The sequence below is a fragment of the Leucopleurus acutus genome (assembly GCF_964270905.1).
Source record: "Leucopleurus acutus genome assembly, chromosome: 5".
NCBI classification, from domain to species: Eukaryota; Metazoa; Chordata; class Mammalia; order Artiodactyla; family Delphinidae; genus Leucopleurus; species Leucopleurus acutus.
Genome location: NC_139147.1, coordinates 56,112,450 through 56,129,345, shown reverse-complemented (window position 1 = coordinate 56,129,345; position 16,896 = coordinate 56,112,450). Strand labels below are relative to the sequence as shown.

The 16,896-nt window shown below is 38.2% G+C and overlaps 1 protein-coding gene across 1 annotated transcript in view; it reads left to right on the top strand.

Annotated features, from left to right (window-relative positions):
• MORC1 (MORC family CW-type zinc finger 1) overlaps window positions 1-16,896 on the top strand; it is a gene marked incomplete at its 3' end in the record, with an annotated part of 179,341 nt that overhangs the window by 14,737 nt on the left and 147,708 nt on the right. Inside the window, exons 5-8 of the mRNA XM_082839835.1 lie at window positions 2,398-2,488; window positions 3,143-3,251; window positions 7,044-7,203; window positions 8,992-9,097. Coding sequence (XP_082695961.1) covers window positions 2,398-2,488; window positions 3,143-3,251; window positions 7,044-7,203; window positions 8,992-9,097 — 466 coding nt within the window. The remainder of the gene's footprint in view (window positions 1-2,397; window positions 2,489-3,142; window positions 3,252-7,043; window positions 7,204-8,991; window positions 9,098-16,896) is intronic.

The window sequence follows — 16,896 nt, the reverse complement described above, 5'->3', positions numbered from 1 at the left end:
AATAATATGGTAGTGTTCTGGTCAGTTCCACACCAGAGGAAAGAATGATCACCGGTGCTGATAGAAGCTAAGAATAAAAAATAAAGCAATTATCTTCTTTTGAGTCTCCAAAGACCCCCTTGGTCTGAATGGTAAAAGACTATGTGTGACATATTCTAAAGCAATTCCTTAAAAAAAGAAGCAACTCCTTTATATGGGTCCACAAACAAAATAATCAAAACACAGGTAAGACAAATATTCGGATCTTCAGAAGAAACTCACTTCAGTTGACATATACAGTTGTATTTTAAAAAGGCCCAGTAGTGTTGAGAGCAATTCTTTATTAATGTTGGAACTCAGGTGATAAGTTGGAAGAGTTTTTCTGATGATTGAAAATAGAATCCGTCTGTTGTCCAAGCTGAGCTCAATCAATTTTGACCCTTAGAAGATGACTGCAGTGATTTCCAAACTCTTTTCACTTGCAGTCTTGCCCCATCACAGTGCATTCCCCACACAGCAATCCTGAGTGCATTTTTTTCTTTTAATAGATCATATTGATGCCCCTGCTTAAAACCCTTAGTGGTTTTCCATTACTTTAGAATAAAATTCATATTCCTCAGCAACACTTTCGATTTCTTGCATTATTTGGCCTCTGTCCACCTCTTTGACCTTTTCTCGTACCTCGCACTCCCTTGCTCATAGCACTCCAGCCACACCTGGCTGGCCCTTCATCATTTAAATCTCATCTCAGATGACACCTTATGAAGGCGGCCTTCCCTGAGCATTCTATCTGCAGGCTACATTCTTGTTAATTCCCTGTAACATTACCCTGGTTTTATTTCCCTTACTTAGTGCTCTCCGAAAGGATCTTGTTTGTCTACTTCTTTCTCCTACCATGACATAAAGTTATTGAGGACAGGGGTCATGCCTGTCCTATTCAGTGTTCTGTCCCTGTGCTCAGAACTCTGGCCACCATACATGGGAGTCTGTATGGTGTGTGATAAAAACCATGGGATTTGGTCTTCTGCAACTCTGGGTGATATTTCTGTGGGTACCATTTATCAGTGTGACCTTGGGAAAGTTACGTAAACTCCTAAAACTTAAATTTCCTCATGCGTAATGTGTAGATAATAATAGTATCTTCCTTGTAGGCTTGTTATAAATATTAAGTAGTTGGTGCAAATAAAGTATATGATATAGTACCTGGCACATACTAAATAATAAGCAGTAGCTAATATTATCATTATGGATACCCTCGTCTAATAGCCAACCCTTAATAAGAACATGTGATAAAATGTCCAGTTAGCTTCAGACAAGCAGAGTGTCTTTACACACCTCATGCCACGTGCCACTGAACTATAGCATGTCTGCCCCCAGACTGACACAGGGTCCTCAGGGCAATTCTGGAGCATGTATTCAGGTAGCCCAATTGGGAGACCCATTTCTATCTCTTCCTATCTCCCTGGGAGCATTCCTGTGCTTGGAGGCATGTATATTCTGAAGTTCAGGGGATTCTTCTCTAGAATTCCAGAATGCCCTGGAGAGATCAGGAGAATAACTCTCAAAGTCTGAAATAAGTAACCCTTCCCAGTTAGTAGCAGACCAAAAGCTATTCTGCCCTTCTCAGTCTCACATGGGACTGGATAAGTGCCCAAAGCATAGAAAATTACTAGTGGTACAAATAATTATAGCACCTTTATTAGCATTTATTAAATGGCATGTATTGTCTTTAAGGTTAACACATCATCTCATTTAATTCATTTCATTTATCTTCATCAACAAATCTGTGATATAAGTGTTAGTAGTTCCCTTTTAGGGACAAGAAAATTTTTTTAAAATTAATTAATTTTTGGCTGTGTTCGGTCTTCGTTGCTGAGCGTGGGCTTTCTCTAGTTGCAGCAAGTGGGGGCTACTCTTGCTTGTGGTGCGCGGGCTTCTCATTGCGCTGGCTTCTCTTGTTGCAGAGCATGGGCTCTAGGCGCATGGGCTTCAGTAGTTGTGGCACGTGGGTTCAGTGGTCGTGGCTCACGGGCTCTAGAGCACATGCTCAGTAGTTGTGGCACACGGGCTTAGTTGCTCCGTAGCATGTGGGATCTTCCCGGACCAGGGCTCGAACTAGTGTCCCTTGCATTGGCAGGAAGATTCTTAACCACTGCACTACCAGGGAAGCCCAGGGAAAAGGAAATTAAGGCTCTACTTCCCCAGGGTCACGTGGCTAGGTCTGTCTGACCTCCTTCAATATATTGCTGTTATGATCCTGGTCAGAGATTATGGGGCCTGACAAGGGTCCTTGTCTTTGGACTGACCCAAGAAGTATGGATTTGTCCTAATATATGTGTGACATCCTGACAACTGGACCTCTGGCCGGTGTGAATGACTCATAAGTCCTAACCACTTACATGTCTTTGTCAATTATAGAGGAAGCTTCAGATATCATTTACTTTGGAACATCCAAGAAACGGTTATCAAGTTTGAAGTTTATTGGGCAATATGGCAATGGTCTTAAAAGGTGAGAATTGTTTTCCTTAATGCATATATTATTGATTTTGATTATTGGGAATAATATTTGGTTAAAGGAAATTTTAGAAACAAATATAAACTTGAGAGTCCTATCTTGTTTTAGAATTTCCACTACCCATAACTGACTTGAACCTTTACAATGTTTTAAAATTTAATTAAAATTTAAATTTAAAATTTAATTCTTAAATAGATGATGAATCTTGTTTTCAGAGATGGCTGAAGTAGCATCCCTGTAGCTTAAAGCTTCATCACATCTCTACGCCCTATTGTTTCTCAAAGTGTATCTTAGTGTAGGTGTTATATGTGTCCACAGCTTATGTTACTGGTCTGCCTCAAAGAAAAGTGAGGACATGAGGCTACGATCACCTGTGTAGCACCTGCCAGGGACAGATGATTGTTCTTTGCTGGAGCCATGGACAGCACCTTATCTCAAGCCAGAATGTGGGCCTGGATTAGTTCAAATTCTGCTCTGCTTTGAGAAAAAAAAAAATCATACTTATACACTCTTGGTGATGAGTCAGCAAAACAGGGGAGTTATTTCTGTGAAAAGAACACCCTGGTACAGTACACGATATCATGCTCGCCTGTTCCTTCTTTCTAGTGTTTGAGATGTAAACCGTTATGTTCTTGATTTTTAATATAGTGGATCCATGAGGATTGGAAAAGACTTTATTCTTTTCACAAAGAAGGAAGAAACGATGACCTGTGTGTTTTTTTCTCAGACATTTTGTGAAAGAGAAGGTCTAAGTGAGGTAAGGGTTGAGAATTTTCCTTTGGTTCCCATGGTAATGGAATTGTTTTCATTTACCGTTTCAGGAGGTAAAGTCTACCGTGGGTTCTTTCTGATTATGCTTTAGAAATTTAAGAGTATATTTGGGAAATGGAGAGAGGGTAGCTGGCCATTCTGGGGTCTTTGGAGGCCTGTCCTATTGATCCTTCCTTGAGTAGGTTTGTAACTCCTAGACAGTTTTCAGAACTTTATTTTTATTATCCATGTACACAAATTTTCCAGAATAAGAGGCTCCCTTTGGCACAATGAGCTTTTTGGAAGAAGCTTGCAAAACATTTCCACCACTTGTCTGTAAATTAGAGTATCTTTTTTTTTTTTTTTTTTGCGGTACGTGGGCCTCTCACCGCCGTGGCCTCTCCCTCCGCAGAGCACAGGCTCCGGACGCGCAAGCTCCGGACGCGGCTCACGGGCCCAGCTGCTCACGGGCCTAGCTGCTCCGCGGCACACGGGATCCTCCCGGACCGGGGCACGAACCCCCGTCCCCTGCATCGGCCACTGCGCCACCAGGGAAGCCCTAGAGTATCATTTTTAAAATAGAATATTGGATTCAAAAGACTTGGAAAACAACATCTAAAGAAATTGAATGCAAAACAGACTTAAAACTGTAACTCTGTTGACCATAATTTCAATTCCATTTGCTGACCCAGAGACATTTTATTAATTTGCAGTGTCTGAGTTTAGTATTATGAACATCAGTTACAATTCAATATAGCAAATACATGTTGAGGAACTGCTGTCTGCCTAGCACTGGGTAGACCCTGTGGAAGGTAGAAAACAAGCGGGACCACCCGACCGTCAGTATTTTCAGTCTTATCACCAAATAAGGCAGACACGTATGAACTGGATAAATAAAAAAACAGGGGTGTTTAAAAAGCATGCTGTTCAATGAGTATGTGTTCCTGCTGTTACTCAATTGTCAAAAGCAGTGATATGGATGGAGAGATGACAGAGCCTTGAGTGGCCAATGAGGGTTTTATGGGGAGAGGACAATGTGTAACTGGAAAGGTTGGTATATGGTGAGAAATAGCATGTGGCAAGTCTCAGACCTGAGATAACTGTGGGGTTTGGAGGGACAGTGTGGAGATGGGGGACTGTCCAGCAGGAGCCCAGCATGCCCGCTGGCAGCAGTGGAGTGGGGCTGGTTAACAGGAATAGTCTGGAAGCAATAGGGAGTAGCTGAGTGGGATTCTGACATGAGGAAACGCAATACTTTAAGCATTTATATTGTACTTTTTGTATGTAAAGGACATGGGAAATTGGGCCAAAGCTGAGGTTATAGTTTTCCTAAAATGGGTCATTTCCTTTTTTTTTTTTAAACTAAAGCCTGCAGCCCCTTTCCATTTCCACTTCTACAGAGGCAATCTCTTTCAACAGTATTAGCTGATTCTTTTGCTATTTTCCTGTAAACCTCTATATAACATGCTTGTATTGCTACTTCTTGATTTGATTTAGGCATTGTCTATTCTGTTAACCTCCGACTGTAAAAGGGGAGGATTTATCTGTTTCTTTTTCTTTGCTCCCATCACACATACATACCCTTCCAATTCTCCACCCTCAATATGGCTCAGTTGTAATTTTGGTTGTGCCAGTATTCACTATTTACATTAGCGACTATACAGGCACTACATACAATTATACCATGTCACAAACTATGATTGTTCTCTCTCCTGCAAAACTTTTAATTAATAATTACTAATTGCCTGCTTAGTGTTCTGTATGCTTATCGCTATCACTGAATATTTGCTTGGTCTTATATGTCTTTTATCACTGTGTTAACCCCAGTCTCAACCTGTTATTTTGATGGTTCCACCGTCTTGAAGAACTCTACTCTGGAATCTTCTTATGTGCTGCACCTCACATTCCTGCTTTCCATGGCTGGTATTCAGCTGCCATCCTGGGATATGCCCCTGCCATCATTCTGGCAATTCTCTTTACTTCTCTTCTGTGTCAGGTCTTTCCTAGTGTGCTCCCTCTTCTTGGTGTAACGTATCCTCCATTAGCTTTCTCAGCAAGAGGGCATGAGGGGTAAAATATTTTGAGACTTCACATGCATGAAAATGTTTTTATCCCACCCAAACACTTAATGATAGTTTGGCTTGATGTTTTTTCTTGGAATTAGTTTTCTTTCAGGATTTTGAAGGCATTGCTCCATGATCTTATAATTTCTAGTGTTGAGAAGTCTGAAGCCATTTAAATTCCTGAGTTTTCTAGGTGACCCATTCTTCTCCCCCCCACCTCTATTTTTGGGAGGGCTTTTCCCCCTCTGTTCTGATTTCAGTGTTTTGCCTTTGGGTGGGTCTGTTTGTACCCATCGTGCTGGGTGCTTTGAACATTTTCAGTCTGGAAACTCATGTCCTTTAATTCTGGGATATTTTCCTGTAACATTGCATGATTTTCTTCCATCCATATTATCTTTTCTCTCCTTTTACAACACCTGTTCTTAGCTCTTGGATGTCTAGAGGCAGTTCTTTAGTTTTCTTACCCTTTGTCTCCTGTTTTCTGTCCTTTATATTTTTGTTTTGTTTTCTGGGAGATTTTCTTACATTTATCTTCCAACCCTTAAAAAGAAAATTTTTTCTGTAATCATATTCTTTACTTCTAAGGAGTCTTTTTAGTCTCTCAATATTCCTTTTTAAAATATGTAGTTCTTGTTTCATGGATACAGTATTTCTTCTGAGAGCGCTGAAGATATTAACTACGATTGATTTTTTTTCCCCCTGAAATTTTCATCTTCCTCTTATGGTTTTTGTTACCACTGAGTTGCTTTGTTTGTGCTTGTTTATTTGGTCTCTGTCTGTCACATTAGAGGCTTTTCTTAGATGACTGTTAATCCTGAATACTTTAAAGATTAGTTCAATAAAGTGCCAACTGAAAGCTCTGAGAGTGTGGGTGGGGCTTGACAGCTATGCAGGTCACAATAATGGGATCTAACTGGGATGTTTTATTGGAAAATCCTCAATATAATTTGCCTCATGTCTTTCCTTCTGGGCTGGTCAGATATCTCAAAGAAGACTCTTACAGGCTTCTGCCTGAAGGTCTAGCTGACAGCTTCCTGGGAGCCAAACGAGAGAAGGGATCTGGGGTTCTCAGCATCCAATATGTATACTTTTATTTAATCCCTCTAATCTAAGTAAGGTCCCCTGCCAACTGTGCCTGATATATCCACTAATCCAGACGTGCTTTGTTCCACTCTTTCCAGTTAATAAACATCAGTCCCTGTGGAGGTGGGGGAGAAGCTATTGCCAGGTGGGGACCTGGATGCTACTTCTAGCTCTCTTCTCCTTTTACCCTACCTCCAGAGTTAATTCATGCCATCAATCTCTGAGCCTTTTAGCAGATTCTGAATTGTAAATCAGGCTAGTGCTTCTCCTGCCTGGCACGGGCTTTAGATTGGTTACTTGGATATGCTGTCATACTTCTTGGATATGCTGTCATACTTGGATATGCTTTTCAACTTCTAAAATGCTGATACTGTTGTCCCCTCTGCCATTCTACCCATAATTCCATAGGGGGCTGAGGTAGATTCCATCTGTTCCCACATTCTACAGTGGAACATTTTAGAATAAAACTCCAAGTATACATATTTGTCATGTGTCTCTTCCTTATAAAACTAGAATACCTGGGAAAAATAAACATTTAACCTAGTGTTTTATAATTTGGCTGCATGGTAAATGAACTGAATTAGGATCAGACAAAAGAATGATGGTTTTTCTTTGTGTATTTCATAGTAAATTGATGTGTGTTTTTTTAATAGGTTGTGGTTCCAATACCTTCATGGTTAACAAGAACCAGAGAATCTGTCACAGATGATCCTCAGAAATTCTCAACGGAATTGTCTATAATTTTTAAGTATTCTCCATTTAAAACTGAAGCTGAATTGATGCAGCAGTTTGATATGATCTATGGGAAATGTGGTAAGATCATCACAGCCCTGAAATTTTGATGTGAAAGTATTTGTTTTCAGTGTCTTATGAAAGACTATAAATATGATTTCGTATTTTCTTCTATTTACAATATACATGGAGTCTCATATGGGGCAGTTATTCATTTTATTTATATAAGTTTTGTCTCAGGAGAGTCCAAACGGGAATAATTCTTAAGTCCCTGACATTGGGAGAAAGGTTTGTACTTGTGTGAGCTTGGTGAAACTGGATAAGAAGAGGATGATACAGGCTATTACCACAGGGAATCACAGTCTCTGCACCAGATGCTATACTGCAGCATCAATGATTAGATGATGCCAGGGTTTTATAAGAGAGTTAGCAATTTATAAAATAACGAATCCAGGTTTCTGTGCCAGTCTTTCTCCAGACTTATACCACTTTTCATATCTGGAAGCAAAAAGATTCCTACTCTAGAGAAAACTATTTGCATTCTACTTTTTGTAATGTTTATATGCAAAATTCTGTTATGTTTATATTAAGATTCTGTTTTATGTTATGCTTATAGCAAATTCTGAGATTTTTTTTGTGACTTGGCCTGTGTTACCTTCAAAATTTCTTCTCTAAACCTGTGTCATTTTGTTTAAAAGTGATGTTTTATGTCATCCTTTTCCCTTTCTCACAGCAGAAAAATAGTGCCAATTAAATAAATATTCATTTCATTAACATATGTGGCATACTTTATGGACAGTTAATGTAATCTCTTAGTTGCCTTCTAATTGTGAAATACTCATATAAATGAAAGATGTATTGTTTCCTGAATACTTTTCTAAATGCTTTATAAAAATTAACTCATTTAATCCTCTAAACAACTCGGTGTTCTAGGTACCTCATGAGCTCCATCATATAGATTAGAAAACTTAGGTTCAGAGAGGTTAGGAAACTTACCTGAGGTCATTGTGCTAGTAAATGGTTGATCCAGGATGTAGACCCAAGTATTTAGGCTCCCAAGTCCAAGTGCAAATTCTTAGTCACTCTGCTGTTCTCCCTTCTGTTTTAGTATTACCAAAAAAAGTGTAATTGGTTGTTCTTAAAATTTCTCTGACAATGGTGTTTGTCTTGATATTATAATCAATTTCATAAAGAATTTGGATTTTTTTGTTTACTGTGCTTTAGAGCAGGGGTCAACAAACTCTAGCGCCTGCAGGTCATATCAGCCCCATAGCTGTTTTTGTTAATAAATTTTTATTGGAAATAGCCACATCATTCATTTGTGTATTCCCTATGGCAGCTTTCATGCTACAGCTGTGGAGTTGAGTTGTGAGTAGATGTGAGAGGCCTGCAAAGCCCGAAGTATTTATTATCTGGCCCTTTACAGAAAAAGTTTACCAACACCTGTTTCAGGGTCTGAAAGCAGTACTTCATATTTATACAAATGTTGAAAATTCATCTTTGTTCTTATGTGCATTGATTTCAGTTCTGCCAGTGAGAGCTTTGCCTATAATACAAATTTGGTTCAGGCTTCTAACAGTTTTTGTAATGCAAATTATGAACAGAGTTCCAAAGTTTAAGAATCCACATTGAAAGACATAATGAATAGTAAAAAGAAGCGCTATACTGTAGAAACTCAACACTGTTTGGCAGAGAGTGGAATTTACTATAAGACATATATCTTGGAACTTATCCAAGCTTATTATTTACTGAAGTACAAAAAGAAATTTGGTCTATAGCAGGCTTAATTCCATAGGTGAGATAATAGCACCATGACTAACACATAGTATAGTTAAATATTGATGAGTCAAATATCTATTTTTCCACTAGGTACTTTGCTGGTTATTTATAACTTGAAGCTTCTGCTTAGTGGAGAACCTGAGTTGGATGTTAAAACTGACAAGGAAGATATACTGATGGCTGGAGCTCTTGAGGAGTGAGTAATATGAGTGTTTGTCAGAACAGGTGTCAACAATGGCAGTGAGCTGGAGTTAGGAGCTCTACATCCTTGCTCCAGGTTGGGGGCCACCAGGCCTTGTCTCTAGAACAGTTAATTTTACCCCAGCTACAGATGAAGTAAGTTAGGCTAGACAACTGATTCCCAAACCTGGCTGAGCCTCTGAGTGATGTAGGTAGCTTCTTGAGAAGTATAGGATCCTATCTCATACCAAATGTACTGAGTCAGAATCTCCAGGTATCAAGCCTAGGAATCAATATTTTTTATATGTTCCACAGGTAATTCAGAGGAATATGACTGAATGACAATTCAGAATGGCCCTATGAACTGTATACTTGCAGTTTATAAATAAATAAATGGACATTCATTTTCCTTGGCTACTGGGGATCCATAGGAAACAGAATTGAGAAAACAGTAGTGGGCATGGGTGAAAAAGTGTGGAGAAATATGAAATAGTAATTAACCCTGGATTTCTCTAAAGTAACTTTGAAATTAAAACTTATTAGCTTGAACCTATAGTCTCTTAGTGTCAGCATGCTAGAGCTAGGCGGGATTTATTTTTTTAACATCTTTATTGGAGTATAATTGCTTTACAATGTTGTGTTACCTTCTGCTGTGTAACAAAGTGAATCAGCTCTATGTATACATACATCCCCATATCCCCTCCCTCTTGCGTCTTCCTCTCACCCTCCCTATCCCACCCCTCTAGGTGGTCACAAAGCACCAAGCTGATCACCCTGTGCTATGCAGCTGCTTCCCACTAGCTATGTTTTTTACATTTGTTAGTGTATATATGTCAATGCTACTCTCTCACTTTGTCCCAGCTTACCCTGCCCCCTCCCCATGTCCTCAAGTCCATCCTCTACATCTGTGTCTTTATTCCTGTCCTGGCCCTAGGTACATCAGAATCATTTTTGTTTGTTTGTTTGTTTTAGATTCCATATATATGTGTTAGCATATGGTATTTGTTTTTCTCTTTCTGAGTTACTTCACTCTGTATGACAGACTCTAGGTCCATCCACCTCACTACAAATAACTCCATTTCTTTTTATGTCTGAGTAATATTCCATTGTATATAGGTGCCACATCTTCTTTATCCATTCATCTGTCGATGGACATGTAGGTTGCTTCCATATCCTGGCTACTGTAAATAGTGCTGCAGTGAACATTGTGGTACATGTCTCTTTTTGAATTATGCTTTTCTCAGGGAATATGCCCAATAGTGGGATTGCTGGGGCATATGGTAGTTCTATTTTTAGATTTTTAAGGAACCTCCATACTGTTCTCCATAGTGGCTCTATGAATTTACATTCCCAGCAACAGTGCAAGAGGGTTCCCTTTAGAGCTAGAAGAGATTTTAAAGGAATTTAATCTAGTCTGATTCATTTCATGAACCACTGTGGTGCAATAGAAATATAGTGAGAGACGGATAGCCTCATCCACTAGAGGGCAGACAGCAGAAGCAAGAACTACAATCCTGCAGCCTGTGGAACAAAAACCACATTCACAGAAGATAAGACAAGATGAAAAGGCAGAGGACTATGTACCAGATGAATGAACAAGATAAAACCCCAGAAAAACAACTAAATGAAACAGAGATAGGCAATCTTCCAGAAAGAGAATTCAGAATAATGATAGTGAAGATGATCCAGGACCTCGGAAAAAGAATGGAGACAAAGATCGAGAAGATGCAAGAAATGTTTAACAAAGATCTAGAAGAATTAAAAAACAAACAAACAGAGATGAACAACACAATAACTGAAATGAAAAATACACTAGAAGGAATCAGTAGCAGAGTAACTGAGGCAGAAGAACGGATAAGTGACCTGGAAGACAGAATGGGGGAATTCACTGCTTCAGAACACAATAAAGAAAAAAGAAAGAAAAGAAATGAAGAAAGCATAAGAGACCTCATAGGAGAAGAGAGAGAAAAGGACCTGAGAAAATATTTGAAGAGATTATAGTCAAAAACTTCCCTAACATGGGAAAGGAAATAGCCACCCAAGTCCAGGAAGCACAGAGACTTCCATACAGGATAAGCCCAAGGAGAAATATGCTGAGACACACAGTAATCAAATTGGCAAAAATTAAAGACAAAGAAAAATTATTGAAAGCAGCAAGGGAAAAATGACAAATAACATACAAGGGAACTCCCATAAGATTAACAGAGGATTTCTCAGCAGAAACTCTACAAGCCAGAAGGGAGTGGAATGATATACTTAAAGTGATGAAAGGGAAGAACCTACAACCAAGATTACTCTACCCAGCAAGGATCTCATTCAGATTTGATGGAGAAATCAAAAGCTTTACAGACAAGCAAAAGCTGAGAGAATTCAGCACCACCAAACCAGCTCTACAACAAATGCTAAAAGAATTTCTCTAAGTGGGAAACACAAGAGAAGAAACGAACCTACAAAAACAAACACAAAACAGTTAAGAAAATGGTAATAGGAACATACATATTGATAATTACCTTAAACGTGAATGGATTAAATGCTCCAACCAAAAGACACAGGCTCACTGAATGGATACAAAAACAAGACCCATATATATGCTGTCTACAAGAGACCCACTTCAGACCTAGGGACACATACAGATTGAAAGTGAGGGGATGGAAAAAATATTCCATGCAAATGGAAATCAAAAGAAAGCTGGAGTAGCAATACTCATATCAGATAAAATAGACTTTATAATAAAGAATGTTACAAGAGACAAGGAAGGGCACTACATAATGATCAAGGGATCAATCCAAGAAGAAGATGTAACAATTATAAATATGTATGCACCCAACATAGGAGCACCTCAATACATAAGGCAACTGCTAACAGCTCTAAAACAGGAAATCGCCAGTAACACAAAAATAGAGGGGGACTTTAACACCTCACTTACACCAATGGACAGATCATCCATACAGAAAATTAATAAGGAAACACAAGCTTTAAATGACACAATAGACCAGATAGATTTAATTGATATTTATAGGACATTACATCCAAGAACAGCAGATTATACTTTCTATTCAGGGCGCATGGAACGTTCTCCAGGATACATCATATCTTGGGTCACAAATCAAGCCTCAGTAAGCTTAAGAAAATTGAAATCATATCAAGCATCTTTTCTTACCACAATGCTATGAGATTAGAAATCAATTGCAGGGAAAAAAATGTAAAAAACACAAACACATGAAGGCTAAACAATATGTTACTAAATAAGTAAGAGATCACTGAAGAAATCAAAGAGGAAATAAAAAAATACCTAGAGACAAATGACAATGAACACACAACGAACCAAAACCTATGGGATGCAGCAAAAGCAGTTCTAAGAGGGAAGTTTATAGCTATACAAGCCTACCTCAAGAAACAAGAAGAATCTCAAATAAACAATCTAATGTTACACCTAAAGGAATTAGAGAAAGAAGAACAAACAAAACCCAAGTTAGCAGAAGGAAAGAAGTCATAAAGATCAGAGCAGAAATAAATGAAATAGAAACAAAGAAAACAGTAGCAAAGATCAATAAAACTAAAAGGGGGTTCTTTGAGAAAATAAAAAAAATTGAGAAACCATTAGCCAGACTCATCAAGAAAAAGAGGGAGAGGACTCAAATCAATAAAATTAGAAACGAAAAAGGAGAAGTTACAACAGACACCACAGAAATACAAAGTATCCAAAGAGACTACTACAGGCAACTCTATGCCAATGAAATGGACAACCTGGAAGAAATGGACAAATTCTTAGAAAGGTATAACCTTACAAGACTGAACCAGGAAGAAATAGAAAACATGAACAGACCAATCACTAGGATTGAAACTGTGATTAAAAATCTTCCAACAAACAAAAGTCCAGGACAAGATGGCTTCACAGATGAATTCTATCAAACATTTAGAGAAGAGTTAACACCCATCCTTCTCAGTCTCTTTCAAAAAATTGCAGAGGAAGGAAAACTTCCAAACTCATTCTATGAGGCCACCATCACCCTGATACCAAAACCAGACAAAGGTACTACAAAAAAAGAAAATTACAGACCAATATCACTGATGAATATAGTTGCAAAAATCCTCAACAAAATACTAGCAAACAGAATCCAACAGCACATTAAAAGGATCATACACCATGATCAAGTGGGATTTATCCCAGGGAAGCAAGGATTCTTCAATATATGCAAACCAATCAATGCGATACACCATATTAACAAATTGAAGAATAAAGACCATATGATCATCTTAATAGATGCAGAAAAAGCTTTTGACAAAATTCAACACCCATTTATGATTAAAAACTCTCCAGAAAGTGGGCATAGAGGGAACCTACCTCAAAATAATAAAGGCCATATGTGACAGACCCACGGCAAACATTCTCAATGGTGAAAAACTGAAGGCGTTTCCTCTAAGATCAGGAACAAGACAAGGATGTCCACTCTCACCACTATTATTCAGCATAGTTTTGGAAGTCCTAGCCACTGCAATCAGAGAAGAAAAAGAAATACAAATTGGAAAAGAAGAAGTAAAACTCACTGTTTGCAGATGACATGATACTATACATAAAGAATCCTAAAGATGCCACCCAGAAACTGCTAGAGCTAATCATTGAATTTGGTAAAGTTTCAGGATACAAAATTAATGCACAGAAATCTCTTACACTCCTATACACTAATGATGAAAAATCTGAAAGAGAAGGTAAGGAAACAACCCCATTTACCATTGGAACAAAAAAAATAAAATACCTAGGAATAAACCTACCTAGGGAGACAAAAGACCTGTATGCAGAAAACTATAAGACACTGATGAAAGAAATTAAAGATGATACCAACAGATGGAGAGATATACCATGTTCTTGGATTGGAAGAATCAATATTGTGAAAATGACTATACTACCCAAAGCAATCTACAGATTCAGTGCAATCCCTATCAACATACCAATGGCATTTTTTACAGAACTACAACAGAAAATCTGAAAATTTGTATGGAGACACAGAGGACCCTGCGTAGCCAAAGCTGTCCTGAGGGAAAAAAATGGCATTAGAGGAATCACACTCACTAACTTCAGACTATACTACAAAGCTACAGTAATCAAGACAATATGGTACTGTCACAAAACCATAAATATAGGTCAATGGAATGGGATAGAAAGCCCAGAGATAAACCCATGCACCTATGGTCAACTAATCTATGATAAAGGAGGCAAGGATATACAATGGAGAAAAGACAGTCTCTTCAATAAGTGGTACTGGGGAAAATGGACAGCTACATGTAAAAGAATGAAATGAGAACATTCCCTAACACCATACACAAAAATAAACTCAAAATGGGTTAGAGACCTAAATGTAAGACCGGACACTATAAAACTCATAGAAGAAAACATAGGAAGAACACTCTTTGATATAAATCACAGCAAGATCTTTTTTGATCCCCCTCCCAGAGTAATGGAAATAAAAACAAAACTAAACAAATGGGACTTAATGAAACTTCAAAGCTTTTGCACAGCAAAGGAAACAATAAACAAGACAAAAAGACAACCCTCAGAATGGGAGAAAACATTTGAAAATGAATCAGCGGACAAAGGATTAATCTCCAAAATATATAAACAGCTCATGCACTTCAATATTAAAAAAACAAACAACTCAATTCAAAAATGGACAGAAGACCTGAATAGACATTTCTCCAAAGAAGACATACAGATGGCCAAGAGGCACATGAAAAGCTGCTCAACATCACTGTTAGAGAAATGCAAATCAAAACTACACTGAGATATCACCTCACACCAGTCAGAATGGCTATCATTAGAAAATCTACAAACAACAAATGCTGGAGAAGGTGTGGAGAGAAGGGAACCCTCTTGCTCTGTTGTTGGGAATGTAATTTGATACAGCCACTGTGGAGAACAGTATGGAGGTTCCTTAAAAAACTAAAAATAGAATTACAATATGACCCAGCAATTCCACTACTGGGCATATACCCAGAGAAAACCGTAATTCAAAAGACACATGCACCCCAATGTTCATTGCAGCACTATTTACAAAGCCAGGTCATGGAAGCAACCTAAATGCCCATTGACAGACGAATGAATAAAGAAGGTGTGGTACATATTTACAATGGATTATTCCTCAGCCATAAAAGGAACATAATTGGGTCATTTGTAGAGATGTGGATGGGTCTGGAGACTGTCCTATCGAGTGAAGTAACTCAGAAAGGGAAAAACAAATGTCGTATATTAATGCATATATGGGGAACCTAGAAAATGGTACAGATGAACTGGTTTGCAGAGCGGAAATTGAGACACAGAAGTAGAGAAAAGATGGATGGACACCAAGGCGGGAAAGTGGCGGGGGTGGTGGGTGGTGGTATGAATTGGAAGATTGGGATCGACATGTATACACTGATGTGTGTAAAATGGATGACTAATAAGAACCTGCTGTATAAAAATATATATAAAATAAAATTTTTTTAAAAAAGGAAATATAGTGAGAGCCAAAATATGAACCACATATGTCATCATAAATTTATTAGGAGGTACATTAAGAAAAGTAGAAAGAAACAGATGAAATTAATTTAATAATTTTTTAATAGATCTTCATTGGAGAATAATTGCTTCACAATACCCGGTTAGTTTCTGTTGCACAGCAAAGCGAGTCAGCCATATGCATACACATGTCCACATATCCCCTCCCACTTGATCCTCCCTCCCATCCTCCCTATCCCGTCCCTGTAGGTCCTCACAAAGCACCGAGCCGTTCTCTCTGTGCTATGCTGCTGCTTCCCACCAGCCAGCTGTTTTACGTTGGTAGTGTATATATGTCGATGTTACTCTTACTTTGCCCCAGGTTTGCCCTCCCACCCCATGTCATCAAGTCCATTCTCTATGTCTACCTCTAGGTTCATCGGTACCATTTTTTTTTTAAGATTCCATATATATGTGTTAGCATATGGTATTCGTTTTTCTCTTTCTGACTTACTTCGCTCTGTGTGGCAGTCTCTAGGTCCATCCATCTCACTATAAATAACTCAATTTCATTTCTTTTTATGGCTGAGTAATATTCCATTGTATATATGTGCCACATCTTCTTTATCAGTTCATCTGTTGATGGACATTTCAGTTGGTTCCATGTCCTGGCTATTGTATATAGTGCTGCAGTGAACATTGTGGTGCATGCCTTCTTTTGAATTATGGTTTTCTCAGGGTATATGCTCAGTAGTGATATTGCTGGGTCATATGGTAGTTCCATTTTTAGTTTTTTTTTTTTAGTTTTTTAAGGAACCTCCATACTGTTTTCCATAGTGATTGTATCAAATTTACATTCCCACCAACAGTGTAGGAGGGTTCCCTTTTCACCACACCCTTTCCAGCGTTTATTGTTTCTAGCATTTTTGATAATGGCCATTTTGACCTGTGTGAGGTGATACCTCATTGTAGGTTTGATTTGCATTTCTCTGATAATTAGTGATGCTGAGCATCTTTTTATGTAGCTCTTGGCCATCTGTATGTCTTCCTTGGTGAAATGTCTATTTAGGTCTTCCACCCATTTTTTAACTGGATTCTTTGTTTTTTTGATATTGATCTCCACGAGCTCTTTGTATATTTTGGAGATTAACCCTTTGTCTGTTGTTTCATTTGCAAATATTTTATCCCATTCTGAGGGTTGTCTTTTTGTCTTGTTTATGGTTTCCTTTGCTGTGCAAAAGCTTTTAAGTTTCTTTAAGTCCTACTTGTTTATTTTTTTAATTTCTGTTAATCTAGGAGATGGGTCAAAAAAGATGTTGTTGTGGTTTATGTCAAAGAGTGTT